The sequence below is a fragment of the Scyliorhinus torazame genome, chromosome 19 (genome assembly GCF_047496885.1).
Source record: "Scyliorhinus torazame isolate Kashiwa2021f chromosome 19, sScyTor2.1, whole genome shotgun sequence".
NCBI classification, from domain to species: Eukaryota; Metazoa; Chordata; class Chondrichthyes; order Carcharhiniformes; family Scyliorhinidae; genus Scyliorhinus; species Scyliorhinus torazame.
Window position 1 is genome coordinate 118,247,292 of NC_092725.1, and position 17,381 is coordinate 118,264,672.

General features: G+C 49.9%; 1 protein-coding gene across 1 annotated transcript in view; it reads left to right on the forward strand.

Moving 5' to 3' along the window:
• LOC140396462 (leucine-rich repeat-containing G-protein coupled receptor 5A-like) overlaps positions 1 to 17,381 on the forward strand; it is a 205,884-nt gene that overhangs the window by 158,165 nt on the left and 30,338 nt on the right. The window contains exons 8-13 of the mRNA XM_072485108.1: positions 1,681 to 1,752; positions 9,485 to 9,556; positions 9,665 to 9,733; positions 9,848 to 9,919; positions 11,915 to 11,980; positions 12,205 to 12,276. Coding sequence (XP_072341209.1) covers positions 1,681 to 1,752; positions 9,485 to 9,556; positions 9,665 to 9,733; positions 9,848 to 9,919; positions 11,915 to 11,980; positions 12,205 to 12,276 — 423 coding nt within the window. The remainder of the gene's footprint in view (positions 1 to 1,680; positions 1,753 to 9,484; positions 9,557 to 9,664; positions 9,734 to 9,847; positions 9,920 to 11,914; positions 11,981 to 12,204; positions 12,277 to 17,381) is intronic.

Below are 17,381 nucleotides of genomic sequence, written 5' to 3' on the forward strand. Positions count from 1 at the left end.
TCGCTCAGAGACCCTAGGACTTTCTAGGCAAACACCCTGGGCTGGATTCTCCATTTTGGAGACTAAGTCCTCACGCCATCGTGAAAACTGTGGCCTTTTACGCCAGGAAAACGGGCGTCAAAAGGCCACAGATTCCCTGTTTTGCTGGGGGCTAGCAGGGCAGCAGCCTAGAGCTCGCAGCTCTGGCTGCCGATACAGCCCCCAGCACTTCAGGTTCAGAGGCCGCGCATGTGCACGGTGGCGGCCTGCTGCGGCCGCGCCGTGCTCCATGGCTGACTCAGCCGCTGACCTGGACTGCCAAAGTAGTGCCCCGCATCGGCCGCTCGCACGCCCTGGACCGCCCACCCACATTGCCCCCAGCCCCGAATGAAAGCCCCCTGCCCGCCGATTGGCCCTCCCCCAACTGTGGCGGCCCCGGACAAGTCGCGAGGTCCCCGAACGGTTGGGACCATGAGAGTCCCACGCCGACGGGAATTCGGCCGGTCGGGGACAGGCCATCGGGGTGCGGGCCGGTGGATACTCGGCGAGGTGTACTCCTAGGGAATGCCGCTTTTCAGGAGGCGGAGAATTTTTAAAACGCCGCCGCTCCTGGGGCGAAATTCTCCTACCCGCCCCGCCACATTTCTGCCCCGACCGGCCGGCGGGAGTCTCCGTAACACCGGCCGGTCAATGGGGTTTCCCATTGTGGGGCACCCCCACGCCGTCGGGAAACCCCCGGGCGCCGGCAGAATGGAGACTCCCGCCGGCGGAGAATGACGCCCCAGATTCGGCGCCAAAACAGATTCTCCACCCCGCCACTGAATGGTATTTCGGCGTCGGGGGCGGAGAATCTAGCCCCCTATTTTTCTTCCCAGATCCTACCAACTTTAAATGTCTCCCTAAAATGTACCTTGTCAACCTTGTCCTTTGACCACCTCCCCTAATTTTTCTCCTCATCCTGCTTTGGTCTGATATTGTTCTGCATTTATCTTGTAATGTGCATCAGAAGCAACTTTTTCTGAGCGGCTATATAATAATATACCTATTGTGGCAATTCATGTGAGAACATCGCATAGCATTTCATGCAACAAATGACTTCTGACAAGCAGCAATTGTCGTGCAGCAAATGTGCTTCGGCACATCAGGAATAGAAACAGGAGTGAGCCATTCGGCCCATCGAGCCTGCTGCACCACTTAATAAGTCATTCTAATCACCCACTCCCATCCCTCTGGGGTATGGAATTCCAAAGATCCATCAGCCTCTGAGTGAAGGAATTCCTCCTCTTCCCAGTTCCAAATGATCTAGCCTTTATTCTGAGACTGTGTCCCCTGGTTCGGGATTCTCCAGCCAGGGGAATCACCCAGTCTACGGGGGTCATTCTCCGCCGGCGGGAGTCTCCGTTTTGCCGGCGCCCGGGGGTTTCCCGATGGTGTGGGGCTGCCCCACAATGGGAAACCCCATTGACCGGCCGGTGTTACGGAGACTCCCGCCGGCCGGTCGGGGCAGGAATGTGGCGGGGCGGGTAGGAGAATTTCGCCCTACATCTCCCCTGTCACACCCATAGAAAAACTTTGTAAATTTTTGCTTCTGGAGTTCTAGGTGAATCCACACAACATGAAAGAACAAATTTACTGTCTGAGAGTACGGTGACCCTTTTGAACTCTAGAGTAATTGTTCATTTGATATAAATTATCTTTCAGGGGGTTTCACAGCAACAACATAGAATCAATCCCTGAACATGCATTTGTTGGCAATCCATCACTTCTAACAATGTAAGTTTTGTTTAAAATTTACTTTTACATCCTAAATTGCAATGTCGGCTGGGTTTAGATTTCTGTTTCATTGAATTTACAGTGAAGAAGGAGGCCATTCAGCCCATCGAGTCTTCACCGGCCCTTGGAAACAGCACCCTACCCAAGCCCACACCTCCACCCTATTCCCGTAACCCAACCCAACCCAACCTTTTTGAACACTAAGGTCAATTTAGAATGGCCAATCCACCTAACCTGCACATCTTTGGACTGTGGGAGGAAACCAGAGCACCCGGAGGAAACCCACGCAGACACGGGGAGAACGTGCAGACTCCGCACAGACAGTGACCCAAGCCAGGAATCGAACCTGGGACCCTGGAGCTGTGCTAACCACCGTGCTACCATGCTGCCCAGTTTCAGTTTTTGCTCACTTTTTAAATCGACAAGCTTACGGTTGTCCAATTTGTTATTCAAGGAAATTAGTTACATTATATATAGTTGGCTACCTATACATAATAATGTATATCATGTAAGAGTTTATACTCATGATTCATTAAATTTTGCAAATTTATGGAAAGAATTTCCAATATGCACTCAAACCTCACTTCAACTATTTTTCAAATGTTGTTGCTTATTCTTATCCCATTTTTATAATATTCTTGTCCTCTTCCATAAGTGTCTATTTATATCTCAAAATCTGCTCCTTTTCCATTAAGCTCAGATTATATTTTGTGACTATTTGTTTCTCAGTATTACTTGTATTCCAATAGCTTTATTAATCTGACGATCCCTTTGAGATTTGGCCCTAGACTTTCCCTACCTAATAATAATAATCTTTATTCGTGTCACAAGTAGGCTTACACTGTGACATTGAAGTTATTGTGAAACTCCCCTAGTCGCCACATTCCGATGCCTGTTTGAGGGCACTGAGGGAAAATTCAGAATGTTCAATTCACCTAACAAGCATGTCTTTCGGGACTTGTGGGAGGAAACCGGAGCACCCGGAGGAAACGCACGCAGACATCGGGAGAACGTGCAGACTCCTCCGCACAGATAGTGACCCATGCCGGGAGTCAAACTTAGGCCCCTGGCGCTGTGAAGCAACAATGCTGACCACTGTGCTACCATGCCACCCATGTGCTACCCACTGGAGCTGGTTTTGAGTGAATATGTTACCTTCCCCTCGCCTTGTTATATTAAGTCCTGTTCTACTTATCCTCTCTGCAAAGACATTGGTATCGCTTCAGTTTAGGTGAAGCCCATCCTTTTGGATAGAATTGTTCCATCCTGCACCAGCTCCATCATTGTGAATTAAACTTTCTTACCTTCCTCTCCTTCCCCAGCATCTAGCACAATAACCTCTCCTCACTTATGTAATCCTTTGGGATAATCCCTCGGGATCGAGGGTGACGTGCTTCCACACTGCTTTGATGGGTTCTGAAATGGCTGCTTAATTCAATGTGCAATCTGCAATGTGTAACCCTAATTTGCAGACCCTGCCACACGCGGAGCCGGTTGTGCTTGGAGGATTGGATGGTTGAGTTATTTGGAGGGACATGCAGTCTCTCCGAAGCCTCAACTTGAAACCTCTGCATGCTTCGAATGAAGTCTCTCAATGTGCTCAGTGCCTTCCCAAAACCCTCTCCATTTTGGTCAGTCACAAGCCTGGGTCTTCCATGAGTTGGTAGATATGTTTGCCGTCTTCCGGGTTGCTTTGAGGACATCTCTGAAGTGTTTTTACTGTCCTCCTGTAGGCCTCCTGCCATAACCGAGATCCGAGAAGAAGACTTGCTTCGGGAGTTCGGTTTCAGGCAAACAAATTGACATGACTGCCCACTGGAGCTGGTTTTGAGTGAAAATGTTGGGCAAGTTGGTTTGGGACAGGACGCTGTTGTTGGACCACCTTTCTTGCGACTGGATTTGGAGGATCTTATGAAGGCACCACTGCTGGTACTTCTCCAGTGCTTTGAGGTGCCTGCTGTTGTGTCCAAGTTTCTGAAGGTTACAGGAGCATGTGTTTGACTGCCCTCCTGCAAACCATGACTTTATTCTTAGGTTTGAGATTCTGGTCCGCAAATACTCTTCCTTCGCTAGCCAAAGACTGAGAGGGCACATTGGAAACGATGATGAAGAGATTCCCTGGTGTCTGCCACAGGCAATCACCTCCTTCTAATGTCTGAAGAGTTCCTTCCAGAGTCGTAGTGCCATTTTCATCCATCGAGAGGCACCACAGATGTGAACAGCATGGAACAGCACTAACCGTTGTACATGACCTTTCTTGACCTCACAAAGCCTCCGACTCTGTCAACCATGAAGGCTAATGGAGTATCCTCCTCAAATTTGACTGCCCTCAGAAATGTGTTGCCATCCTTTGCCTACTCCACAACGACATGCAAGCTGCGATCCTCACCAAGCACAAGAAGCAACCTAGCGATAACTGTCTCATGAGATAATATTTTTCAGTCTAATGCTAATCTCCTTTCTGTGAGAATTCATGGGCTGAATTCTCCGATTCTGAGACTAAGTGCAACGTGGTTTTACGACCAAACGGCTCAAGCTGCCGATACGGACGGCGAATTGCCGGGTTCGTGGCCGCACATGGGCATGGCGGCGGTCTGCAGCATGGTGCTGACCGCGAGTGGACCCGGCCTGCCAAACAGTGCGCCTCTTTGGCCCGGCTCTCAGCCCCGGCTAACGCCCCGCCTGCCCGCGGATCGGCTCTCCCCCTGACTGTGGCGGCGCTGGATTCAGTCCGAAGCCGCCACGTCAAGTTCCCAGAAAAAAATAGCATGAGTGACCCACGCCATCGGGAACTCGGCCCATCGGGGGCGGAGCATCGGGGTGGGAGGGCCTCAGGTAACATCCTGAGGCCGTCCATACGGCGTACAGGAGTACGCCATTTTGGAGGGGGCAGAGCATCACAAAAGCGGCGCCGCCCCGATTTCGGCGCCAATGTGGATTCTCCGGCCAATCGCAAAACATGATTTTGGCGTCGGAGACCGGAGAATCACGCCCCATATGTTTCTTTATTCATGTATTTGATTTCAAGGTGAGCCATGACTTTACTGTCTGCTGCTACTATTGCCAGTTCTTCTAGTCCTTCGATGATGTCCTTAGCTCTGGCAGCAGGGAACCATTGAAATGGTTGGAGCTCGCCGCTGTAAACAAAAGGCCAGTGAATCGCTCAGTATGTCAATCATTGCTACTGGTAAATAAGGACCTTAGCAATCTAGACAATCTTGGATAGTGCTGTCTCTCACCATGCGGCCCTATTATTCTGATGCTCGATCAATGACTCCAGAAGCGAGATTGGATGACAATTGAAGGCTTTATTGGACTAGATGTTTTCCCCAGCAGCGCAGGTACAGAATGCAGACACAGGATGACAATTGAAGGCTTTATTGGACTAGATGTTTCCCCCCCGCAGCGCAGGTACAGAATGCAGCTGCTAGGGAGACACAGACTCTTATACTCCGCCTTACTGGGCGGAACCAGCAGGCAGGCTTCACCAATGATATTGCTGTCTCAGGTACCTCCCACACCAATGATCTTACAGCCTCAACCTAGGTACCGTAATATCCCTAATACCGACTACCACATACTCAAAACTAACCTCCTCTGAGATACTGTCACTATGAACTGCATGCTTGGTTAGCACTTCAGTACCTGTGGGATAATTCCAGTAGCATAGCTGTTTGCTGCACCTCTGAATCCTGGCTCAATCTGTTTCCTTTGAAGATAGTCACACATCCCTCTCTTTCCACATCACCCTTATGCCACTCTTGACCATGTTCGAGAGGGAATAATCCAGAAACCCGTCTTCCTCTCTGATGCTGCAGAGTTCAACCAAATGCTGCTTAAACACAGAGTTCCTTTGCTCCAAAGACTCGTTCCTCTATTAATTAATAGAAATATGTTGCCTTTGAAGATGCCGAAAATCCTCAATGGACGACACAAGCAATCAGTTTCTGCAAGCATCTAATGGGTACCTTTGCTCTCTATTCCATTGGTGTCTAATGTAATAAATACACGCAGTGTTAATCTGAATGGTGGACAGTTCTTTCCAAAGACAAGTGAAGGCTGAACCCCTGATGAGACAGAACTCCTTTAGTCTCTTGCTGTTTGATATTGAGCTGTTGTTAATCTGTTGACGTTATGCTGTCTTAATTTTCATAGTGACTCAAGTACAACAGGAAAAACTGCTAATCAGAGAAATTAATAATCATACTTGTCTTAGTGCTCTGGGGCAGCACGGTAGCACTAGTGGATAGCACTGTGGTTTCACACCACCAGGGTCGATTCCCCGCTGGGTCACTGCCTGTGCGGGGTCTGCACGTTCTCTCCGTGTCTGCGTGGGTTTCCTCCGGGTGCTCCGGTTTCCTCCCACAGTCCAAAGACGTGCAGGTTAGGTGGATTGGTCATGATAAATTGCCCTTAGTGACCAAAAAGGTTAGGAGGGATTATTGGGTTAAAGGGATATGGTGGAAGTGAGGGCTTAAGTGGGCCGGTGCAGTCGATGGGCCGAATGGCCTCTGCACTTTATGTTCTATGTTCTAATGCTGCCTCAAACCTACTTATATAAAAGGTCCAAATAAACAACTTTAAAGAACGCCTTGTGATGAGAAACTACAATTAGTAAATGCAAACGAATTTAAATTTTTAGCCCCAAACACTCTGAGGACAAGCTCCACACTCGTCGTGCATTTCATGCTACACCGGCCTCTTGTAGTTCAAGATTTAAGATGAGGGGAGGAGGTGAGAACCCTCATTAGTCAAACAGCTAGTTACTTTCTCTTCTAGGCTCACAGATAAGGACCACTGGCAGCGATGGAATTTTACTTTAACCGCACGACTCGCTGCAGTCAAGAGAATAGGGCAAGGAGAGAAATCTCGAGGAGGTCAAACAGATATGTTGAAAAGAACATTCAGGGAGTGAAATTAGTCCAGTCCAGTAGCACAAAAGGAGTAATAAGAAATTTTCAGCCTGTTATGAAATGCGCCAGTTTTACTTTTCCATTGATCTCAGCCAAAAATTTGTATTCGTTTCTTCAATATGATTTGCAAAATATTGCCAAGATTTTAAATTTCAGATCACATAGAAGTGAGAGGGAAATGAGCCACGTCTCTAAAAGGAGTGTGAGCTGAGTGAGGATGTGGTGTGACAATCTAGCTGCTGATTCGCTGTGAACCCGTTTTGTGATAATGGTGTGAATTGCTTTCACCCCCTTAGACTTTAGAATCATTTAACAGTCATCAATTTTCTGCTCTCTTGAATGACTTGAGTAATCCCCCCCCCCCCCCCCCCGGCCTGGCAGTCATATTATAAATATGAAAATGTAAATGGATAAAAGATTGTGCTGCAGAGATCTGTTTATAGTCTGTTTGTTGTCGTGAAATTTAGTGCAAAATAGTTTGGGACAGAAGAGATGTGAGTCCACATCTCTGAGTCAATTATGTGCAATATACAGTTGCTGAGAGAATTATTGTATAATATTGCAACAAATATGAAGTTTATTGGCACGTAATGTTTTGGGACTGTCTCTTTAATTTGGGATTAAATGGAGGAAGGAAGGGGGTCACATGACATGTACTGAATTCTGCCCGGCAACAAGCTTGGTGGCAGGGGGAGGGTCGGAGGGGGGGGCAGTTGTTTTACTGGTAAGGTGTTCATGGATGTAGATATGGCTGGAGCATTTGTGCTAACTATGGATCGAGTGTTAGTCTCCAAGTCTCACAGGAAGGAGTTAGGAGTGTCCAGCTTAATAAATTAATATTTTAAACTGTCTATTTAATTCCAAGATAGAATAGAGGTGGGGGGGGTCTAAAGGATATCTATCAAGCATTTCTACCTGGCTACAGGGCCCAACATGATTCACATTGCCACGGAGCTGGACATCAAGAGGGAAAGAGTCCATAGCAAGCCATTGTAACTTACGTTTACACAGTTCTCTATGGTACCATTAAACCTAACAGAAATAAGTCAGTCTGCAAGAATCTGGGAGAAAGAAAGCAAAGAGAGAGGTAGTCAGACCTGCACCCGACTGCTGATTCCCTTGGATGTTCCCTAGGACAAAGGTTCGGCACAACATCGTGGGCCGAAGGGCCTGTTCTGTGCTGTATTTTCTATGTTCCTGTCTCCACCTGATGTGCATCAGCAACTTTGTGGTGCCCACCAGATTATGCCCCAGAAGAGTGTCTACTAATGTTGTCCACCGAGGTGTGTGGCTCTGCGCTGGTAGAAGGTAGGGTGATAGCTGTGACCCCCTCGATGGTGGTCTCCTCAGAGCTCTCCTCCAGATGGCCTGGCCTCATCAGATGGAGATCCTGCGAGAGAAGACAAGTGGTCAGTGAGAGGGAAGGATCATTTTGTCCGACATGAACAACTCACCTGAGACAGATCATCTGGGTGTAGGGACAGTGGATCCTCATCTCTGCGGTGCAGGTCAGCCTTGCTGTCAGTGACTGCTCTCTCCTTGGACAACACCGTGATCTCGAGGGCTTGTTCTTCACAGGGGGTGAGGACTGTGTTCTCTGGTACTCCATCCCATTCCCGCTTATTATGGGCTATCTTCTCCTGCGGGGACAAAGAGAGGGCTTTGTGAGCCACAGCCTTGATGGATCAGGGGGTCTCTAACAGCTGGCATGTGCTGTTGGGTGGCAGGGGGTGCTGAGGAACAAGCATGAAGATTGGATGTGGGGAGGATGTGAGGTATCAGGCAGTGGAAGGCGTTGGTGTCCTTCTGACATTGGACGCTTGTCATGCTGCCCGCACTGACCGCCGCTGCCAATGCCTCCCAGGTGGTATTGGTGGCCCTGTTGCTGGCTTTCCAACCCCCTTTGGTGTCGAGAAGCCTGGTCAGGTCAGCATCGCCAAAGGGAGGAGCAGGTCTGTGAGTTGCCAGGCTTGTGTGTTGACTGGGAGTGGGTAGTGACGATACGTTTAAAAGCAGCTCCTCTTGTTACCGGCGCCACACTGAAGTGCGAGGCTGGCGAATCAGACTGCAAGAATCGGGGCAGCACGGTAGCCTTGTGGATAGCACAATTGCTTCACAGCTCCAGGGTCCCAGGTTCTATTCCGGCTTAGGTCACTGTCTGTGCGGAGTTTGCACATCCTCCCCGTGTGTGCGTGGGTTTCCTCCGGGTGCTCCGGTTTCCTCCCACAGTCCAAAGATGTGCAGGTTAGGTGGATTGGCCATGATAAATTGCTCTTAGTGTCCAAAATTGCCCTTAGTGTTGGGTGGGGTTACTGGGTTATGGGGATAGGGTGGAGCTGTTGACCTTTGGGTAGGGTGCTCTTTCCAAGAGCCGGTGCAGACTCGATGGGCCGAATGGCCTCCTTCTGCACTGTAAATTCTATGATTCTATGAAGAAGCTCTTGGGGGAATCATTTCCGGCACTAAGTCCTATTAAATACGGGCCGCGATTTCACCACCGTGGCCTTCGGAAACACCCAGCCAATCGCTCCCAAAATAACACTTAGAAGTTTTTCCATTAAATCGTTAAATCGCGCCCAACATTTCAGGTGCAATTTGACTTAAGAACGTTCTTTGTTTTTACTTTATATTATAAATTATTTATTAAAGCCTTATTCAGCCCTGTGTTTAAATTTTGCGACTTGTTAGTAGTCTAAGTTGGGCTGATCAAAATCAAACATGAATTGAAAATTCGCAGCATTGAGTTCTTGAGCGAATAACCATTCCAAAGATGCACTGTTGAAAGCATAGGTACGAGTAAAATGTGTTTATCTTTGCAGCCATTTCTATGACAATCCCATTCAATTTGTTGGAAAGTCTGCTTTTCAACATCTACCGGAGTTACGAATACTGTAAGTATATCAGAAATGTTAACCCTCATACCCTTGAGATTTCATGGAAGATTTATCAGCCAAAAAACTATATTAGCTTGTAACTAATAATCCAATTTCTCTTTCTAGTTCACTAAATGGAGCCACAGAAATTACTGAATTTCCCGAACTTACTGGAACCCTAAGTCTAGAAAGTCTGTAAGTTTTCCAAAATCCAGCTTTGAACAGTTTAACTGATATTACACATTATAAGACTACATCTGATTAGGTACTTTACTTATCAAGGCTAACTTTAATCTTTTATTTTGTTAGGACTCTGACAGGAGCACGAATTGTCTCTCTTCCAAGCACTGTTTGCAAGCAGCTACCAAATTTGCAAGTCTTGTAAGTTACAAATGACTTAAGCTACCGATAATTAAAAATAAACTAACTCAGCCGAATGGGTTTTAAAATCTTTCAAAAGTTAGAAAACTGTCACGATCTCTCCAACAAAATGCGTGATAATTTCTTCATCCAGTAACATCATTGAAGCTGACTTGTGACAATAAGTGATTATTATTACTATCCCCTTCCAGTCTCGTTAATGATCTTGGAAAAAGTTACCCGGTGTCATGTCTGAAGGTTTCTGTGCCAGATTATTGAATTCGTGGGTAGCCTTTTAAAGAACCCTCTGCCATTAGACCTCTGTCTGCCTTGAAGAACTCATGCAATGTGGAAAAACTACTGGAGGGCTGCTGATGATTGCGGGTGTACATTCATCATTGGTTGGTGACCTGCCTGCCCCTGGGCTATTGGCATCCTTAAGTGGGAGGGCCTCCAAGCTGCAAAGTCAGGCCCCGCTTGAAGAGCCTCCCCCTCCCCTCTCAATTACATTCCCCGCCCTGCCGAGCTGGCCCCACCCACAGGCCCTCCGGGCCGCCAGCGATGCTTCTGGCCCAGAGCCTGCTGCAGTCCCAGCAGTGGCCACTGCAACCGGTGGTGCTGCTGGGACTGAAGACATGCTGGCTCTCTTACTGGCCAGCAGCTCTTGAATCTGGAAACGTCCTGCTACACAGGGGTGAAGCTAAGACTTCAGGCAACCAACTGCCTGAGCCAAGAGTCTTCGCTTCATTGCAGGCAGAGGTGGGCTAGCCTTCGACTTTCCAAATGATGGCTGGGGCCACTGCTTTTGTGTTAAATCGCGGTGCATGTTTCTGGAGAAGAGCAGAGAACATTAGGAAAATTATATACATTCATTTTTAAATAGGGAAACTTGTGGCAGGAGGGAGTGGTGGTGGTGAGTTTTGATGGGAGGCACGGTAGCACAGTGGTTAGCACAGTTGCTTCACAGCTCCAGGGTCACAGGTTTGATTCCCGGCTTGGGTGACTGTGCGGAGTCTGCACGTTCTCCCCGTGTGTGCGTGGGTTTCTTCTGGTTGCTCCGGTTTCCTCCCAAGCCCAAAGATGTGCAGGTTAGATGGATTGGCCATGTTAAAATTGCCCATAGGTTAGATGGGGTTACTGGGTTACGGGGTTAGGGTAGAGATGTGGCCTTAGGTGGTGTGCTCTTTCCGAGAGCCGGTGAAGACTCAATGGGCCGAGTGGCCTTCTTCTTCTCTGTAAATTCTATGACTTTTCACGGTAGTCAACATTTCTGTTGAAGTTAACAATGAATTTCCATTGAAATCATTAGAAATAAAAATTGAATGAGATATAAATCCAGCTGCCTCTCTTGCCGAGAAATGGAATTGCATTTTTAATGTGACTGGTGATTTCAAATTATGGCACCCATCCATTTTTAAAAATGAACCCCAGTTGTTTTCCCAATGTGTTAACTGTGTTTCTGTATTTGTGTTGGCTCCAATATATTGGGCTGGGTTTGGATGGAGTTAGAAGTTGGGGAGCATTGATAATGAAGTGTCAGCCTCGGCGGTCATTACCCCCTCTTAAACTGATGGCAACTTCAGGACGTCAGGCAGGCTCATGTTGGCGTCTGAGGTTACAGTCTGTCACTCAGGGCGCGCCGTGGATTCTCCCCATCCACCCAGACCCAGTAATCACTGAAGTCAAGCAAGAACTTCACTTTTCCTGGCACCACATCCCCTTAAAACGTTGTTCAGTCAGGCGTAATTGGGTTTTAACAGCGATGTGACGAATCAAATTTAACAAACAGAATTATCCCGAAAATGAAAAGTTTGTAACAGTGCTGTTGAATGATTGATTAGGAGATTCTTTTAAATCAATTTCTTTTTACAAATGTTCCCCCCACTGCAACTGCACAGCCTCCCCAGAATCTTTGCTGTGCCACTAACAGTAAATTCCGAATCAATGAGTGGGACACCTGGATGATGAAACAATAACCTATACTTGTTTTTAATTGTGTGATGTTCTGTTTAACAGAGACCTGTCTTACAACTGGATCAAGGTACTCCCAAGTTTCTCTGCCTGCCAGAAGCTTCAGAAGCTGTAAGTTCAAAGCCGGCAGAAATGCGTTTTTGCGCTGCTTTGCAGCGAACATGAGTTAAGAGTTCATCAATTAACTGACAACACATTTAATAGAACTCCACTCCTTTGAATGTACAACACCCTTTCGTCTCGTCAGAATTCTATTTCCACAATAAAGGCCTAAGTGCCCATCAAGAGAGAGCCTGATTGTTAAACTTCATTCTTCTTCCTGTTTCCATGTTCAGGGACCTGCACCACAACAAAATCAATGAAATCCAGCACGACACTTTCCGACAGCTCACTGCCCTGCGATCACTGTGAGTATTCCACAAGCTTTGCTTTGATGGATTTGTTTCGATACCATTAATAAAAATGATAGGTTCATTCTGGATGGCACTGAGAAAAATAACTTCTCAATTAGTTTAAATCCTGAGTGACTTTTTAATGTAAATTCATTTTATATTTTGAAAAATGCCAAAATATTTACTTTTTGTTTGCAGGTTGAGATATTGGACGCAATTCTCCCAAAACATGGTTTGGGAACAAAGACCCATTTGCGAGCACGTTTAGCGGCGTGTTTCCTGGCGCTCGCGGTTGTATAAGGGGCCTCAGCGGGGAACGCGGCCAAGGATGCACATAGCCCCGTTTTTATGCTGGGGAGTTCTGCTCGTCGGAACTCCCCAGTGTAGCGAGAGAAATGGCGTCCAAATCTCCGAGGCCCCCGAAGCGACCCTCAGATCCCTACCCCAGCCCAAATGCACTATGGCAGGGATCCCGGCACCTCTCACAAATCACGAAGGGCAACCCCGGTTCAATCACATATATACAACAAATGCCAGCTTGGCACCTTGGCAGTGCCAGGCTGGCACGCAGGTAGAAAAGCCAGGGTGCCAGGCTTGCACTGCCAAGGTGCTCAGGTGGTACTGCCAGGGTACCCAGGTGGCACCAGCAGTGCCAGGACACTACCCTTCCCAAAGGGCATACAGTTGAGGGTCTCTGAATCCCTGGGAGACCCCCACAAGTGCTGTTATGCCTGGTCCCCATTTGTGGGACAGTGTTTAATGGCGCTCGCCCAAGGCCTCCAAGGCGAAGGGGATGAATCCCAAAGCCTCAGGTTCCTCGGGAATCTGCACATTAGAGTCAGACTAGCTGTCTCACTCTAATACGCAGATTTGCCAAAATGTGACCCTGTCTACAATGGGTGGGATTTACATCGCAACGTCTCATGAGATTGTGTTGGATCTTGTGAGGCATTGCGGGCCAGGTAGATCCCGGGAGCAGAGTCTCCCGGCTATTAACAGGCCACACTGCTCTTTGGCGAGCTGCTTTTTGGGCATCGCACCCTAATTGTCATCTCCGGAGGAAAGCGCGGTGCGATTCCCGCTGGGAGGGTTGGCGCGATCCCGATTGCAATCCAGCCCCCACTTCGACATTTTTTTGGAGAGAGCATATTTTGCACCGACGTGGAGAGGGGCGGCGCCTAAAGACGGCATCAGGTCCGGCTCCTCGGAGATCGGGGCGCCATTTTTAAAAGAGCGTCCCAAACTCAAAGTAAATTGACAGGTTCCCCCGCCATGGACATCATGACTCCCTGCAGACAAGGGGAACACTCCCAACTCTTGACCACAAAGCGGCAACAAGGAGTCAATGAAGCATGGAGTTGCTCTCCTTGCTGCCACCCTGTTGGCTGGGATGGTGTGTGTGGGGGGAGTGCAGTGTGTATAAGCGGCTGCAGCTTGTCAGCTTCCTGAGTGGCAATTGTGAAACCGGCGAATCCCTTAACATTTCTCATTGGAATCGATTGTGTTCCACGTGGCGTTGGTGCTAGTCCCTCAACCGCAGCAGAATCGGCCCAAGTGCGGTGCCAGATTTGCTGTCGGGGGAACACCACGAATCGTGCGCCGGCGTCAACACTTAGTCTCAGAAACGGAGAATCCAGCAACCTAACCGAGTGTCTCCCATTGGTACCAGAACTGGCCGACCTTATACAGACCATAACTATACATCGTTTCGGGTTCCCCGTCCCCATCACGCTTTCCCCCCTCATCTTCCCTTTAGTCCAATTGATATGCGGCCTGTTGATACTTGTTTGGCAATGGCTCCTCGCTGACTCCATTCAACGGAGGCCTGGCCATGAAAATGTGCAGGCCTGCGTAATCCAGTAGGGAAGTGCTGGGCTCCCTCCGGCCCACTGCCAACGAATGAAGCTACTGAAAAATCACCCCCATGCATAGTTTCTTTAATAGGTCATTCGGAAGCAATGTCCACTGTAAAGTATTTGAAACTGTTGCATTGCTTAAAATATTGGGTGCTAAATTGATGACATACAATGGTCTTGGCAATGTTACTTAACTGTTACTTAACAGCTAGCAGATGGAACAGCACTTTCTAATCTTCTCATTAGCCATGGTGCAATAAACGTTAACATTGTTGGTGGCACTTTTTGTTTTGTCCCTGCTGTGGCAATGAATCTGTAGGGAACGCGGAGTTGCTCTCATTTTATATCTTAAAGTGAAAAATGAAATGTCAAGTACTTTCCCAGACAGGTAACGGTCTAAATGGTCATTGGGGCTTTTCCTTTTAAAAGAAAAACATATTACTCCAGCTGTGTGATTGATGGCAGAAGGAAAGAAATTGCTCGTGAAACACCTGGAAAAAGGAAATGCGGAGGCCAATTGCTTAACTGGGGACAGTCTTTCTGGCCAGTCTGGCTCAGTGACAGAATAGGTGCGATTCTCTGACCTCGTTGCGCTCTTGCTCGAGCGAAATGAGGGGAGTGAATAACGGGAGAGGCGGAAAACGAGAACCAAGCAGGCCGTCAAACCGTTTGCGACGCAGCCGGCCGTTCCCGTGAGCAAAATCAGGAACTCGCCGTAGCGTGGCGAGAAACCAATTATCACCACTTAAGTCCTATTTCCATAAAATTAACGGGAGCCACCCCATATCAATGGCCTCCGGAGATACATCGGCCTCCCCAGCAAGTGGTCACGCTGGTGCCGATTAGCACTTCTTTTGAAAATCGTGAACCGAGCGGATGAGCCGAGGAAATGAGCAGCCACCTTCGCTCACAGAGCAATGAGCCTGGGGGCACTGGGCACGCTACACCTGTGTTCGGGTGGGGGGTGCAGCCCCAGCAGGGGGTGGGCCACCATGGGGAGCTGGGCGTATTGGGGCTGGATGGGGTCCCTGCGGGGCGGTTGGGGGGGACGGGGGGGGGGGGGGGGGGGATGGGGGGGTCTGCCAGGCCAACCCCTGGACCAAGTGTTCCCATGCCGGGGGCGCCCCCGCCCCTGCCTGTCTGCCCCACCGACCACCCACAACTCCCACTGACCGCGGAGGTGTCTGGCTGAGCAGCTGAAGGCTATCGCTAATAGGGAATTGGTAGTCGTGGTCAAGTGAGCACGTCACACATCCCAAGTGGACCTCCGTGGGTGGGCGTGCCATGTAGCATGTGGGTGGTTTTGCCTCACAGCCCAATCACACCCTGATGCATGGACACTGTGCTTGAACACTACGGGAGGCAACACCACAGATGCAGCAGCCAGCCTCCTAACACCCAGGGGAGGGGCCCCAGCCCCGGGCACGTGTCTGTGGCCGGGTGTGCATGGGCAGGGTGTGTCGGGTGGGGGCGGTGGGGACAATGTCTGGGGGGCTGGGTTCATGGGACTGGTAGTCGGCCTGCATTGCGGAACAGAGAGCCCGAGGCACCATACTGGTTGTGCTCCTCATCCAAGTGTACACCATTCTCCCACTATCCCGATGGTGCCGCTCCACTATCCCTACCCTCCCTCCCTCCCCCCTCAAACCTCCCACAAAGCCAACACACACTCCACTCCTTACCCCCTTCCCAACCTTACACCCCCCCCCCCCCCCCAGTGAGCCCCAATGTGCTTGGCCTTCCTTGCTCTACGGCTATGTCTAAGTGTATTCCCTTAATTCCCATCAGAGGTGGAGGCAGCCAGCTGTTTACCTCATCCTGTGGCCTTCAAAGCCCCTGGAAGGCGTCCTCTGGGGGATCTGCAGCCGAAGGGCCTCGCCGCACTTGTCGGCAGCACATGCACAGCCATGCTGCCCTGTTCTTGGTGCTGGCTGCAGAGGGGTAGAACCCGGGGGAGCTGGTGGCCACCGTCGCTGCCCAGGACTCCCTCCTCCCAGTGCGTAATGCCCATGTGCGACTGGGACAATCTCCGCAGCGCCTCATCACGGTCAGCCTAGTACTGGGTCACGTCCTCCAGCGAATCGGACAGCCTGCTGAGGACCTCAGCCATGGCCGTCACCAACTGCGCAACGGCATGGACATCTCCACTCATGCTGCCAATGTCGTGCACCAGGCTCACCACTGCGGTCGCCACCCTAGTAGTGTTGGTCTTGGTGCCACGCATTGTCGGCAACATCTCCTGCACCCGTAGAATCTGGGACTTCTCCAATTGGCTCTGGCCCTGCTGAATATCGCTGCCATTCCCCTCTGAATGTCCTGAATGTTCACCCTAACATCTCCATCAGCTCCGGATAAACCTGTTCCAGAGGCTCAGCATCTGGCTGGGATCCAGCAGCCCTCCAACTGCTGTCTTGCCTGGCTGTTCCTGCCTCCACCTGATGTGCATCAACAGCTGTGTGGTGCTCACCCGATTGTGGCCCAGAGGCCTGTCCACTAACATTTCCCACCAAGGTGCGTGCCTCTGTGCTCATGGAGATTAGGGCTGACAGCTGTGACGCATCGACTGTGGCATCCTCGGAGCTCTCCTCCGAGGTGGTCTCATGGGAGGCAGTGAAGGGGGCCACCCCGGATTGGCCATACTGTTGGCAGGTGAACCTGCGGGAGAATGGACATGTGGTCAGTGCGAGGGATAGGACATTCAGTATGGCAATAACAACTCGCGTGTGACAGTCATTCCGGGTGGGGCCCGATAGATCCTCACCTCTGTGCCGTGCGCCGAGCTCTGCATTGGTGACCGCGTTGCCCTCGGTTACTCTGCAACCTCTAGGGCCCGTTCCTTGAAGGTGTGAGGATTATTATGTGCGGCACCCCATCGTCTTTCTGCGCCCTCTCCAGATGATTGTGGGAGAACTTCTCCTGCGGAGACACAGAGAGGGCATTGTTAGCCTCATGCGTGGCTCACGGTGGTTTGGGGGGGGGTTGTAAAGGGAGTGTTGGAGTGATGGGAGGGTTGGGGTGAAGTGAGGGGGCTGAAGGGTGGGTTGGGGGGCAGATGCAGGGTTAGAGGGGTGGGAAGGTTTTGGGGCAGGGGTGGCATGGTGTCATCTTCACCCATGCTGCCCAGTGTAGGTCCTAGACCTATTTGCAGCACTGGAGATCTGTCCTCCTAGTCACGCTGCCCAAGCTGATGGCCGCTTCCATTTGGTCCCAGGCACTGGCTGCCCTATGGCTCACCCTTCGAGACCCTTGGGGGGAACAGGGCAT